The sequence below is a fragment of the Montipora foliosa genome, chromosome 6 (genome assembly GCF_036669935.1).
Source record: "Montipora foliosa isolate CH-2021 chromosome 6, ASM3666993v2, whole genome shotgun sequence".
NCBI classification, from domain to species: Eukaryota; Metazoa; Cnidaria; class Anthozoa; order Scleractinia; family Acroporidae; genus Montipora; species Montipora foliosa.
In genome coordinates, this window is record NC_090874.1 from 55,832,883 (window position 1) to 55,845,382 (window position 12,500).

General features: G+C 38.2%; 1 protein-coding gene across 1 annotated transcript in view; it reads left to right on the forward strand.

Moving 5' to 3' along the window:
* The window catches only part of LOC138007805 (dipeptidyl peptidase 9-like), a 26,710-nt gene that overhangs the window by 9,150 nt on the left and 5,060 nt on the right, over window positions 1–12,500 (forward strand). The window contains exons 6-17 of the mRNA XM_068854884.1: window positions 1–45; window positions 2,796–2,964; window positions 5,452–5,676; window positions 5,796–5,866; window positions 6,647–6,734; window positions 7,225–7,369; window positions 8,030–8,080; window positions 9,184–9,281; window positions 9,708–9,848; window positions 10,831–10,933; window positions 11,056–11,105; window positions 11,921–12,063. The exon at window positions 1–45 is cut by the window's left edge and continues 59 nt beyond it. Coding sequence (XP_068710985.1) covers window positions 1–45; window positions 2,796–2,964; window positions 5,452–5,676; window positions 5,796–5,866; window positions 6,647–6,734; window positions 7,225–7,369; window positions 8,030–8,080; window positions 9,184–9,281; window positions 9,708–9,848; window positions 10,831–10,933; window positions 11,056–11,105; window positions 11,921–12,063 — 1,329 coding nt within the window. The remainder of the gene's footprint in view (window positions 46–2,795; window positions 2,965–5,451; window positions 5,677–5,795; window positions 5,867–6,646; window positions 6,735–7,224; window positions 7,370–8,029; window positions 8,081–9,183; window positions 9,282–9,707; window positions 9,849–10,830; window positions 10,934–11,055; window positions 11,106–11,920; window positions 12,064–12,500) is intronic.

Sequence of the window (12,500 nt, forward strand, 5' to 3'; positions counted from 1 at the left end):
TATGGACTACTTAGTCAGATGTGGGTGGCTTCCAGATGGTGAAAGGTAAGACATGAAAGTTTTGTAGTATTTGAATTCCGTAAACACCCCATTGGCAGGCAACAACTTAAGACTATTCATGCTAGTTATGGAATGCTTTCGAGCGGTGTACCATGGAATATCCCGCAAGTCACTTGTATTTTCTTTGTTAGATTCCATGGCATAGAAAATACAGCGGCCTGAAAGGTTGGGTGTGATACCGTTGAATTGCAATGATCGATGGGAAGGTTTGGTGGAATACCGACGAATATGCAACAGCTTTCCTGCATTCTGATTCGCTGTATTTTGTATGGAATGGTATAAAAACCTGTACATGTATACTGTCGTTTTCATTTAAGTGTGGACACATGACAAGAAAACATGTTCTTTGAAGTTTGAGTTTGGCAGCCGTAAAGCAAACTTAGATGAAAACAATGGTATAGCACTTATCCTAAGAACACCATGTATGACGATCTGGTTGGAGTGTCGGACTTTCAGTCTCCATCTAAAACTAGTGTATCGTCAAAGTGTGATTTTCACCTTTTTGGCTTTCAAAGAAATGGCACTGTAATTTAATTGCCTTCAAGATGAGTGATGTATATGTTGTGGTTTAATTTTGTTTTTGGTTTGAATTTTTTTCAAACCATTTCATTTTTTTTAAAACAGAAAATTTTTTTTTAAGTCTGTTCTTTTTTACAATTAACTGTCTAAAAACGGAATTTTTCTTTTTTTCTTTTTTTTTGGGGGGGGGGGGGTGTAGTTAAAGAAAACAGGGGCTTGGTTTTTTTAGGGGGTTTAAAAAAGAACTAGATATCTCTTCCTCTCTTCTACTCACCTACCCCTCCCTGATCCCCTCCAGTACATCTATCCTACTCCACCCTTCCTTCACACATCTTTCCCCGCTTATGCCCACTCTCTGAAAGAAAAAAAACCGAGAAGCAAACCTGTATTTCAGGAAAAAAGGATCAATCTAAGCTGAAACAATTAATAAAATGGAACAACAGATGATAACTTGAAGGAAATGGGTTTACAGCAAACTCTTCACAATTCCTATTTTGGAACTACTTTCTTGTTGTTTGAAACAACAAGAAATTAGTTCCAAAACGGGAACTGTTTGAAGTCTTGTCCCAAGCACACAGTTGAATTTCTCACAGAGGCTTAAGGAACCAAAAACAAAATTAAACCACAACATATATATTATGGTTCAATTTTTTTCTTGGTTTAAAATTTTCTAAACAAGTTCAATTCTGATTTTTCTTTATCTAAATACGTAGTCATTATCATAGTCTGAAGCAAAGGAAAGTCAAAATTGAACTGGTTGAAAAAAATTTGAACCACAACGTTACAGTTACAGTAACTATGCAAGTACAACTCCTGTGTACGATCATTGTTCAACCTTGAATTGTCCCCAATCTTGAAATCTTTTACTCTGCAAAAGTCAGCTTTCAGCTCAAGAAAACTTTTAAGTTCCTTTAATTGGTTGCGATATCGCCTCCCACCAAGATTCTCATTCATGCATTTGTGGTTTCAAAGATTGACAGGCTACAATTTGCTTATATTTGGTCTACCCAAGCATCTGATTGATAAACTTCAGCATCTGTTGAACGCTGCAGCTCGATTAATTATGGTAGCAAATAAATATAATAGTATGTCTCCAATTTTAAAAGAACTTCACTGGCTACCGATCGAGCAGAGAATTATTTTTAAGATTAATTTAATTACTTTTAAATGTCTTAATAACCTGGCTCCGTCATACTTAAAGGAACTTCTCACTCTGTACCGGCCCAAAAGAACCCTCCGATCATCCTCAGATAATCTTAGGCTTGTGACTGTTCCCTACAATTTTAAAACTTATGGCTATAGATCTTATTCTGTTCAGGCACCTATCCTTTGGAACTCTTTGCCGTTTCATATTAGATCAGCTGCTAGTATTAATTCTTTTAAATCTAAATTTAAGACGTACCTTTTCAAATCAGCATATACATGTAACCTTTAGTTAGTTAGTTTGTTTGTTTTATTGTTTGCATTTGTTTAAGCCATAGCTGTGTATATTATTATGTATATTTATGTTTTATTATTTTTTATCGAATGTATGAATTGTAAGACGCTTAGGACAGTTTGTATAAGTACAGTATAAGCATTATTATTATTATTATTATTATTATTATTATTATTATTATTATTAAAATGCCACTTGACTTGCATAAGGTTGTCAAAATTGGCAACAGTTTGTCCTGTGACCTAGCTAGTGTCTTGAGAGACATGGTTCCATCCCAAAGATGACACCACAAACCATCTTGTTTTGAAAACAATGCAATGGCGACTTCTTGGCTTTAATAAAAATGACTTAAATGGCTTTCAATTATATTTCTAGCGATTGAAAAGATTGAAAAAAAACTCCCTGTTTTTTTTTGCTTAATTAATTCTTGCCCCGTTGACAAACAGAACTTAAGAAACAAACAGAAGACTCGAAATGTCATTAACTCCAAGAAAAAAAGGTCCAAAACAGAATTTTTGCCTTGCAAAGCAGTTTGTTACATCATTTAAGGAATTGACGCATACAGCTCACAAGCTTCATCTTTGGAACAATGGACTACTGGTATTGTTAAATTTTTGGGCATATTTGAAATTGAAACTTTGAGGGGAAAACGGCAAAATTTATTTTCAGTGAGTGAAAAACTTTCTCAGCAAAGAAAACTATTTGAGGGGATGCTACAGCTTTTAAGTGGATGTTCATGTAGGTGTTGGTTGACTGTTTTACCTATTTTTTGTTTCAGTGTGTACGCAGAAATACTTGATAGAAATCAACAGCATCTTGCCTTAGTTCAAATTCCTGTAGCCTTTTTTGTCCCTGTGAATCACCCAGCCAATCAATTACTTACAATCACAGAAGGCAGTCCAATGATAGAGGTCCTTGCAGAAGAATCTAATGATATATGGATAAATGCAAGTATAATAATTTGTATTATTAAAAACTGAACTACAGATATCAGATTTGCAACATTTTCATTGGTTCTCATTTACCTGCTGTACCTAATATGGTCAAGCGAGCTGAAAATGTTTTCAACTCTGAGGCAGAAATCGACGCTTCAGTTGACAATACTATCCCAGGGAACACCAAAGAAGAGTTGTTGATCCTGGAGTTTTTAATAAAACAATTATATTCCACTCAGGCTTCCTGGATATAAAACGATTATAACCAACTCGGCGCTACTTGCCCCGTTGGTTATCTATCACTTCATATTTAGTAGGCCCTTGTAGAATAATTATTGTTAATTGTAGTGTAAATTCTGAATGATCCAGCATGTTGCATGGTGTGATATTCTTTTCCTTCAAATTATTTGTCTCTTTGACCAGTTTGAGACACTGTAAAGAGCTCTTCCCTTTATTTGAAAAAAAAAAAAAGATAATAATATACAGTGCCAGTTAAAAAGAGTCATGAGCCTTTTTCCATTTATTTTATTTTGAACTTTTGAACTATATTTTGAAAGAAGACCAACAATTCCATGCAGATATGTCACTCAGGAAATGCCCCTAATTAGTTGCACATGGATTTCAATAAGCGTCGCGTAGTGCCCCCTTGCTCTTGTCCCCAACTCCAACATCACTTGTGTCTCAGAGCACAGACAACTGACATCACAATTTTGTGTCCCCCAAATGCTTGACAAAATACGAGATACAAAAACCCTCAACTTGGCGCGTAATATTTTTTCGTTGCAAGTTTGGGTTGATGTCTCCCGTCTTTCACCTTGCATGATCAACTTGTCGCGCAACAAAAACATTTGTTGCGGGTTGAAGAAAGTTGTTGCGAAAAGTAGAGTGCGGGTCTACTCTGAGTAACAAATTTTGGCTTTGTTGCTCGTTTTTCATCAAGTTCACAACTTGTCGTGCAACAAATGTGCTTGTGTACTAGCAAATCAACCAATCAGCGCCCTGCATTTCTTCAACCCGCAACAAATGTTTTTGTTGCGGGTCAAGTTGATCACGCAAGGTGAAAAACGCGAAACATCGACCAAAACTTGCATCGAAACAATGTTGCCCGGCAAGTTGAGGGTTTTTGTATCTTGTCTTTCGCCGCCTTAACCTCAAGTAAGAACAAATAGCTGCATTTACTCTAAGCTTAAAAAATAATTAATATTGCTAACCTTTACCCTTACCTCATTGTTGGAAATAGGTAGCAAAGGCTTAAGGCACTGTTACACTGTGAAATGTTTCGTGCAACTTGTCTCACAATGATTTTGGTCGTTGTGGGGTATGTTACACTGTGAAATGTTTCGTGCAACTTGTCTCACATGTTTTGGCGACATTGTGGCGGGACAAGTTGCACGAAACATTTCACAGTGTAACATACCCCGCAACGACCAAAATCATTGTGAGACAAGTTGCACGAAAAGTAGAACTTGATTCTGCTTTCAGCAACGGCTCTTACAACTTGTCTTGCAACGATTTTGGCCGTTGCAGGTTATGTTACACGTCTGTGAAATGTTTTGTGCAACTTGTCCCGCCACAATGTCGTCAAAAAATTGTGAGACAAGTTGCACGAAACATTTCACAGTGTAACAGCGCCTTTAGACTTAAAGGGAAACTTTGTTTTGGATGTCAAAATTGTGCATACATCTAATTAGGTGCAATTCTGGGCCCAGTTGTTTGAAGGCCGATTACCGCTATTAACCTGGGGTTAAATTCTAATCTGGGTTTCTTTTTCTCTTCTTCAAAAGCATTTTCTCTGATAATTTTTGTCATCCTTTTAAGAGCATCCAATCATCAAATTGTACAAAAAAGAATTAAAGCTTTTTAAGCTTTCATTTCTAAATTCAAATTTTGCACTAACCCTGGGTTATCTTAACCCTGCTTTGAACAACCCGGCCCTGGACAAGAGTGAACAATGCTCCTCTTCCACCCCACTCCACACAATGTTGTTAAGGAAGATGAGAATAAATCTTACATTTCTCAACATTGTTTTGAGAGAAGGGGGAGCTGAAATACTGAGATTTACTTCATACAACAAAAGCTTTTTTCAGATTTGGACAAGGAAATCAAGAATGTATGAGGATTGTAGTTGCATGTAGCATAGTTGCTACCTAATCGCCTTCCCTGTCCTTTTTTACCATAACCTGAAAAGGAAGTCAATGAAAAGTGATGCCCTCTAGCCCCTCCCACCCGACCCAAGGGTTACAACAGTACAGAGGCAGACAGTAGATTACATTATTGTGCAGAGAAGTGTACATGTACATGTGTATTCCTCACTATCTGGAAAATAGCAGCACTGGTTTTCTCAGAAAGCTGAAAACTCTCTAAAAAAAACATGTATCAATACATAAGTTGGACAGATTGTCACTCAGAGTGAGGTCATACAATGATACAGGTTTTCCTTTAATTTTTAGCCTAGTTTTGTTTATCAATGTCTCATTCTTAAATTGATTGATTTTCAAGGTCGCAGATCTTACCCACTTTCTCCGCACAAGTGATTCAAGGCTTCAATTCATATGGTCAAGTGAAATATCTGGGTTTCGGCATCTTTATCTGGCAACTGCAAACAGCAACCACACTCTGACCCGGGCCAGAGCTGGAAGCTTCATTGCAGAGTGTTGTATTCACTATCCTCTTGTAACACAGCAACAGATAACAGATGGAGATTGGCAAGTCGACGGTAAGGAGGTTGGTATACAGTACTTGTATGTAGTGTCTGGTCATGTCTTTTCTTTACCGATATTTTTTTAGTTGGCCAGGGCTTTAATTAATTGATTTCCTCCATTATTTATTTTTTAAAAATCTAGATTTGGGTAGATGAGAATCGGCAACTTATTTACTTTTTGGGCACCAAAGATACGCCTCTTGAGCAGCATCTGTAAGTACACAAATATTGCATTGTGCTTCAGTAATCTGTAAAATTTGTTGAAATTTTGTTTTCCCTATTAATTAATCACTCAATTAACTAAAGCCAGACTATTTTACTCTTCAATGGGGAACCCTGGGAGTCAATGGGTTAAAAGCATCAGACAAATTGCTCTTTTTACTCTCCTCATGATGCTTTCTCTCTCTTATAAAAACAACCTTCAATAACAGTAATTTACATAAACATAAGTGTTGAAGAGGTCTCAGGGATACGTCGTGGGAAAAAATTCCAAGGTTCCAAATAGGGGTCCATCCTCTCACTTTTTTAACAAGCTTGGATCCTCTGGCACTGCGCTATAGGAGATTCATGTGAGTTAAACTATAAACACTCTGACTATTGGTGTCTTAACACCATGTTGCAAAGATAATGATGATGACGATGATGATAAACCATAAACAAGGCTTAGACTGTTACAATAAATTATTATATTACTGCCCTGCTTAACTGCTAGGACTGAAAAGTGTAAAGGATGGTAAACATTTAATGTTTAATTTATCTACATTAAAATAATTATATTAATGATGAAATTTTATGGAACATTTTACACTTACATGTAACCTTTATAGATATTCAGAAAAAAAATTCAGAGCCCTCCAAACAAGAAGCAAACCCTTTGCTTTCCAGTAAATTGTTATAATAAAATACTTATTACCGGTATGACTTTTTAGTACTAGTTTTGATGCTGTACCAAATTGTATTTATCACTGATACACCTTATATTGGTTCTGTCAGCTATGTAGTGTCTTACGCTCATCACAGTTCTGGAGAACCACAGAGGCTGACACAGGGTGGTTACTCACATGCAGTCACTATAAATGAGGTATTACATTGTTTGCCTGCTTCAATTTGTGACCTTTAATTTCCTTGGCAACATCCATGAACTCTTGCAAAACCAAGTCAGATTATTTCTTATACATAATAAGGTTAAACAAAAATAAGAAATTATTGACAGTTACTGTATTTATCAACTCAAACCTATTTAACGTGGTGCAAAACCATTAAAACACTCTTGGCAGATGTGTCTATGGTTTCAAATAATATTTTTTAATGCCACAAACGTTCTGTGTTTGAAAAACAAGTTAAAGATGACATGATCCTTGACACCCCGTATATAGAAACTACATGTAAGCCTACAACCTGTTAGCGAAGTTTCCTAAGAGCTTGATGTGGTCAAGTTGTTAGATTTGATGTCTGAGAGTACTTTTTGATTTCTTGAATTTTGTTGGTTGTTGAATGACACATTTTTAGGAAGACTGGCATGATACTCTAGACTCACACTTGTAACCCAACAATTTTTTTTTAACTTTCAGAATTTTACAAAGTTTGTGACAGTGTTCTCATCAATACAGCAAACTCAGGCAGTGATGGTGTATCAAATAAACCATGATGAGGTGGAGATGAACAATGTTCCTCTTATTACCGTTGAGCCTGTGGCTGAATTGTTACGAGCGAATGGTGAGATGTTATCGTCATCATCATATCTTTATTTACCCTCAAATTTTAGAGTAGCTTGGTGTAGCTTATCACTTTTATCTGAACATTTACCCTCCCAACCATGATACACCACAGAGGACAGACCACAACACCGGTAACTCCATTCAAATTTCCACCATCACAAGTATTGATCAAATTTCGCCTTAAGTGAGCAATTAGGTAAACGCAATACACAACATTAACTCAGCTGAGAACCATCGCTTCATAGGTGGTGATGATTTGCCGTAGTATCATTGATTCTCTTTACCTTAAAGTACCTTTCCACATGAAGGACAATGTAAAGACTCCTATGGAAATTATCTAAATGAGAAGAAGGCACATGTGTGGTTCCAAGTGCAGTTGTTTGTGGCATGGATGATTGGGGCACATTTCAACTTTTCTATCTGACCAGTTCACTCAAAGTATTGTCAGTGGCGACCTCTTGTATGAAGGAGTCGGTGGCTGAATATTAATTGAAGCATGCTGTATAAATTATCATCAATCCAATATCACTGCAACATGTGCTAACGCACACACTACACATAAATATATATGCACCATCTTTTAGGCTCTCCATGTACAATGAGGTGTGGGTAGGACAGCATTATTAATAGGTCATAATTTGTTGTTTGGTTTTGACAGTTATTCCAGAGTATTATCCACCAGAGCTCTTTTCATACAACAGTAAGCATGGTGAGTTTAATGGCTGTTTACAAGTAATGTTTAAGAAACGAGCAGCAGTGTTTTATAGACCCGATAAAGCACGTGCTGCGAGTTTTTTGAACGGCTTAAAAAACATTCCACAAAGACCATGTCCCTCTGGACTCAAAACAATGGTTCAAATTGTGAGAGGTGTATATTAGCATACAAGAAAAACAAGCTATGCATATTAGTATTCTTTATATAAAGAATACTAACGAGGAGTGTTTTATCAGGATATAAAGCTCATACACGTGACGTTTTATCCGTGTTTTGATAGGCTGTTAGGTTCATGAATTATTAATGAGTTTTTAAAGTACTTTTTAGGTGACTTTATACAAAAGCACTCACTTGAATTTGAACACATTAGTCCAGTTGTTCTTTATTTCATTCTCTTTTAGTGGAATCCCTTTTAATCAGATATGGCCTGAAATACCCCTAATTAGATGCATGCTGATTTCAATAAGTGTCTCAAAGTGTCCCTTTTCTTTTCTCCCCAACTTCAACATCGCTCAAACATACATGTCTCGGAATACAGACAATTTAAGTCATAAAGTGTCTCCCAAATGCTGCTCCTCAATCAAGTAAGGATAAAAAGCTTCATTTACCACAAGCTAAAAATAATGCTATCCTTAACCTTTACCTTGTTGTTTGAAGTAGGTAGCAATTAGGCTTAGACTTTTAAAGGGATACCTTGTGTTGGATATCAAAATTGGGCATGCATTTCTGGTGCTTTTAATGCGTATACATCACTTTGAAGGAGCACGCGTGCTTTTAATAGGTGGACATCACTTTAAAGGAGCGAGTGCTATTCCTGGGGAGCCAGGATGGCGTAGTGGTGAGAGCATTCGCCTCCCACCAATGTGACCCAGATTCAATTCCCAGACTCGGTGTCATATGTGGGTAGAGTTTGTTGGTTCTCTTCTCTGCTTCGAGAGGTTTTTCTCCGGGTACTTTGGTTTTCCCTGTCCACAAAAAGCAATATTTGATTTGAATCGATTTAATTGTGGAAGAATTGGTGCTGACACATTCTTTTAGAGGCTACGGAGAGATCAGGTTTTTGAGTTTGTTTTTGCCCTTAACTTATCTTTTCTCAGGTCATCAAGTTTACGGTATGATTTTCAAACCACCCATCGTTGAACCAGGGGTCAAGTATCCAACTGTTCTTTTCTTGTATGGAGGACCTCATGTACAGGTATGGCAATTCAGCCAAGGTTTCAGTAGGTGCAGCCTATAGGAGGATTCCGTTTAGTACCTTGAGTACCATGGTCGTCTTCTCGGGTGATTGTTGGATTCAAGCTGAATTGTTGGACGGGAGGGGGGGGGGGGGGGGGGGAAGGAGGAAGCTGTTTCTTTTCTAGCATGTCTTCAATGTTAAGTCAAGCCTGAGGTTGTTCTGGGCTGTCCCTGTTCAACTTCTTGTCTGTGCATGTAAAACATGTAACTGGTCTGCCTTCCTCTAGGTTGGATTCTCAGAGATTTGTTGTGCTTGTTTTGATAATTCTTTTCTTTGACCCTGAAAAGCCCCTCATGAGGAGAGCAGCCAATTAAGTACATGATTTACTGTTTTAGTTTTTTGTTTTTTTATCTCCCTAACCAACAATGTTCTATTCAATGACAGCTTGTAACCAATGCACACAAAGGTTTCCGCTTTCTTCGCCTGCACACAATAGCTAAACTAGGGTATGTTGTGGTGGTCATGGATTGTAGAGGATCTGCTCACAGAGGACTTCAATTTGAAGGACACATAAAGAACCGACTGGTAAGTAGTCTCTGCTAACGGTGCCATTGATCTGTGGACTTTGAAGCGGAGCTGTGGCCAGGGTATGCATAGCTTACAATAGCCTACATGGTACTTACAGTCTCTCTCTATAGAAATAGTCCTTCATCTCCTGGGTATTAGGGCGAGGAAAAGGTTGGCAATTCAGTAGGTTTTCTTCATTATGCGAAAGTGTGGAACTCTTAAGGTTTTGATAGCTGGACTTGATCCTTATTGTTCCTTTGAGTAATTTCCGGAGTGGTTCGATTCGAAATTGTTGACGTACCGATCTCCTTTCGTGTTTCTTGGTCGTTGGTATCCACGCTTCAGAAATTGCAATCCGTTATCCCATTTAATGTTATTAGGATAAAGTGTGATGTGTATAGATCCCTTCTCTCATCGGGTGTACCAGTGTGAGGCTCGATCAATAAACTTTACCTCATTGCATAGTGGGTGGTGGCCTGTTTTGTTGGCGTGCTCGGAACCGTTGGAGGTCTGGGTACGGGCGAGTCGTATATATCTCTCGTCTTAGTTATTATGGTTTTACTCTTTGTTCTATTTAGTTCAGTTAGGCCATAGTTAGTAGAGGCTGCGAATATGTAGTACTTCGGAAGGATAAACATGCGAGTGTTAGCTGGACATCTTTTCATCTGAACGTGCGGGTGGAAGGGGAAATGTTTAGCGCCCTTCTTCGATGGCCAGCTAGAAGAGTTTGACACATTACTAAAGTTCTTGTTGTTGTTGTTGTACATCTCCCTGCGAAGTCCTCTCCCGCTAGTGCATGTTGCGTCTGCTTTACCTTTTTTTAAAGGTAGGCGGAAGTGAATTACGGAAGTCTGAAGACAAAGCCGAACAGTGGTGAGAGCGGAAGTTAACCACCTGAACTTCCGCTCGGAGCTCTGGGCCACGTCTTTTGTCGGAATTTAATGTGAATGCAAACATACATTTTTCCGTTCTTGAAGGCAACTCTGATCTAATTTTGCAGGGGCAAGTTGAAATTGAGGAACAAGTTGAAGGTCTTCAGTATGTTGCAAAGGCCACTGACTTCGTTGATTTGTCAAGAATAGCAATCCATGGCTGGTCTTACGGTACGGCGAAACATTTTATTTCTTGTAAACTTACAGTGACGAGTCGACTATGTCTTTTTTTTCGCTCAAAGACATCGTTTGTAACTTCAAAGACATTTTTTCTGTTTCTATTTGTTGCGCAGGTGGTTATTTGTCCTTGCTCGGTTTAGTTCAACGTCCTGATGTTTTTAAGGTAAGGATATTTTAGAACACTGTTGGCTTGCATTGGTCTAGCCCAGTTTTTGTATGTTCAGTTGAGGAAAATCCAAGACCATCTTCCCAGATTTTACCGAGCTTTCAGGGAAACTGCGAGACGTCTATAGCCAAAGTTTATTGGTTGAAATGTGGTGAACAACTGGTGTTCTTCGCAATATGCGTTTGAATTTCGTTGTGCTAAGAATGATCGGGTACGTGCGAGTATGTACCTAAACTAGACCTTGTAAAAGTGGCTTAATGTTGAGAGCGGTTTTCACTTGATGTCGGAAGTTTGTTCCCGGTTTCTTTGATTCTGCGCAGCTGCGATTTGTGATCGGCTGAAGAAGCTCGCGCTGTATTGTTAGCCAATCGTAGCCAAAAGCAAATCCAATTTTGGAACTTTCTCACACATGATTTCCCGAGTTTTGCTACGGCTGCAAGTATTGGCTTTGGTTTTTGATTGGTTCATGAATTTGTTTGTCTGCGTCTGATTGGCTTTCGGAAATACATGAAATGGAAGTTAGAAAATTGTTAGAAAAATCATGGCTGATCGATGAGTAACTTACGCTGATGCTAGAAAGCCTAAAAAGTAGAGCAGTGTAGCGCAAATGTTCGGAATCCCGAATCTGGATTCTTTTTCAGGTCTTAGGGTTAGGGTTTCATTTCGTATCGAAAAATTCTAAAAGTCATCACACCTACACGAAAATACGTTAGTTTTGGTCTCACGAATCGTCTCACTTTGAGCCATGTTCTCGTGGCTGGCCACTTAAAAGTAAATTTGATTGGATAATCGAATTTTTTTTCATTTCTCAGGTTGCTATTGCCGGTGCACCAGTGACTACATGGGAAGCTTATGACACCGGTTACACAGAACGTTACATGAATACACCGGCAGAAAACCCACGAGGATACAAAATGAGTTCTGTTTTAACTTATGCAAATAGATTTCCCGATGAGTAAGTCCTGTAGTCTGCAACTATTTGAGTTCAAGGGAAAGAGTCCTTTCCATGCTGTAATCGTTTACTTTTACTTTCAAACCTATCCGACTCAGCCATCGTGACGAATGTAACGTGTTATGGTTGCTCTATTAATTGTTCTGACGCAAAGAGATTTTATTTATTAAAGACCCGGGAAAATGGCTTTAACATTAATTTTGCTTCAACATTCGTTCGATTTTGTTGAACGGCAATGTTGAAACCGTAATCGGTCTATCAATGACGGATGCATGTCCGTATCCGTGGTAACAACCACGGCTGCAGCCAGGCCTCTTGTGAAGCTTTGTTGATTCAAGCCTTCAACCTTTGCTTCAACATCCTTTCGATTTTGTTGAACAATGTTGGCTGCTGGGGTGGGCAAACGATTTTAACACACTTTTCAACTCATTCAACATCGA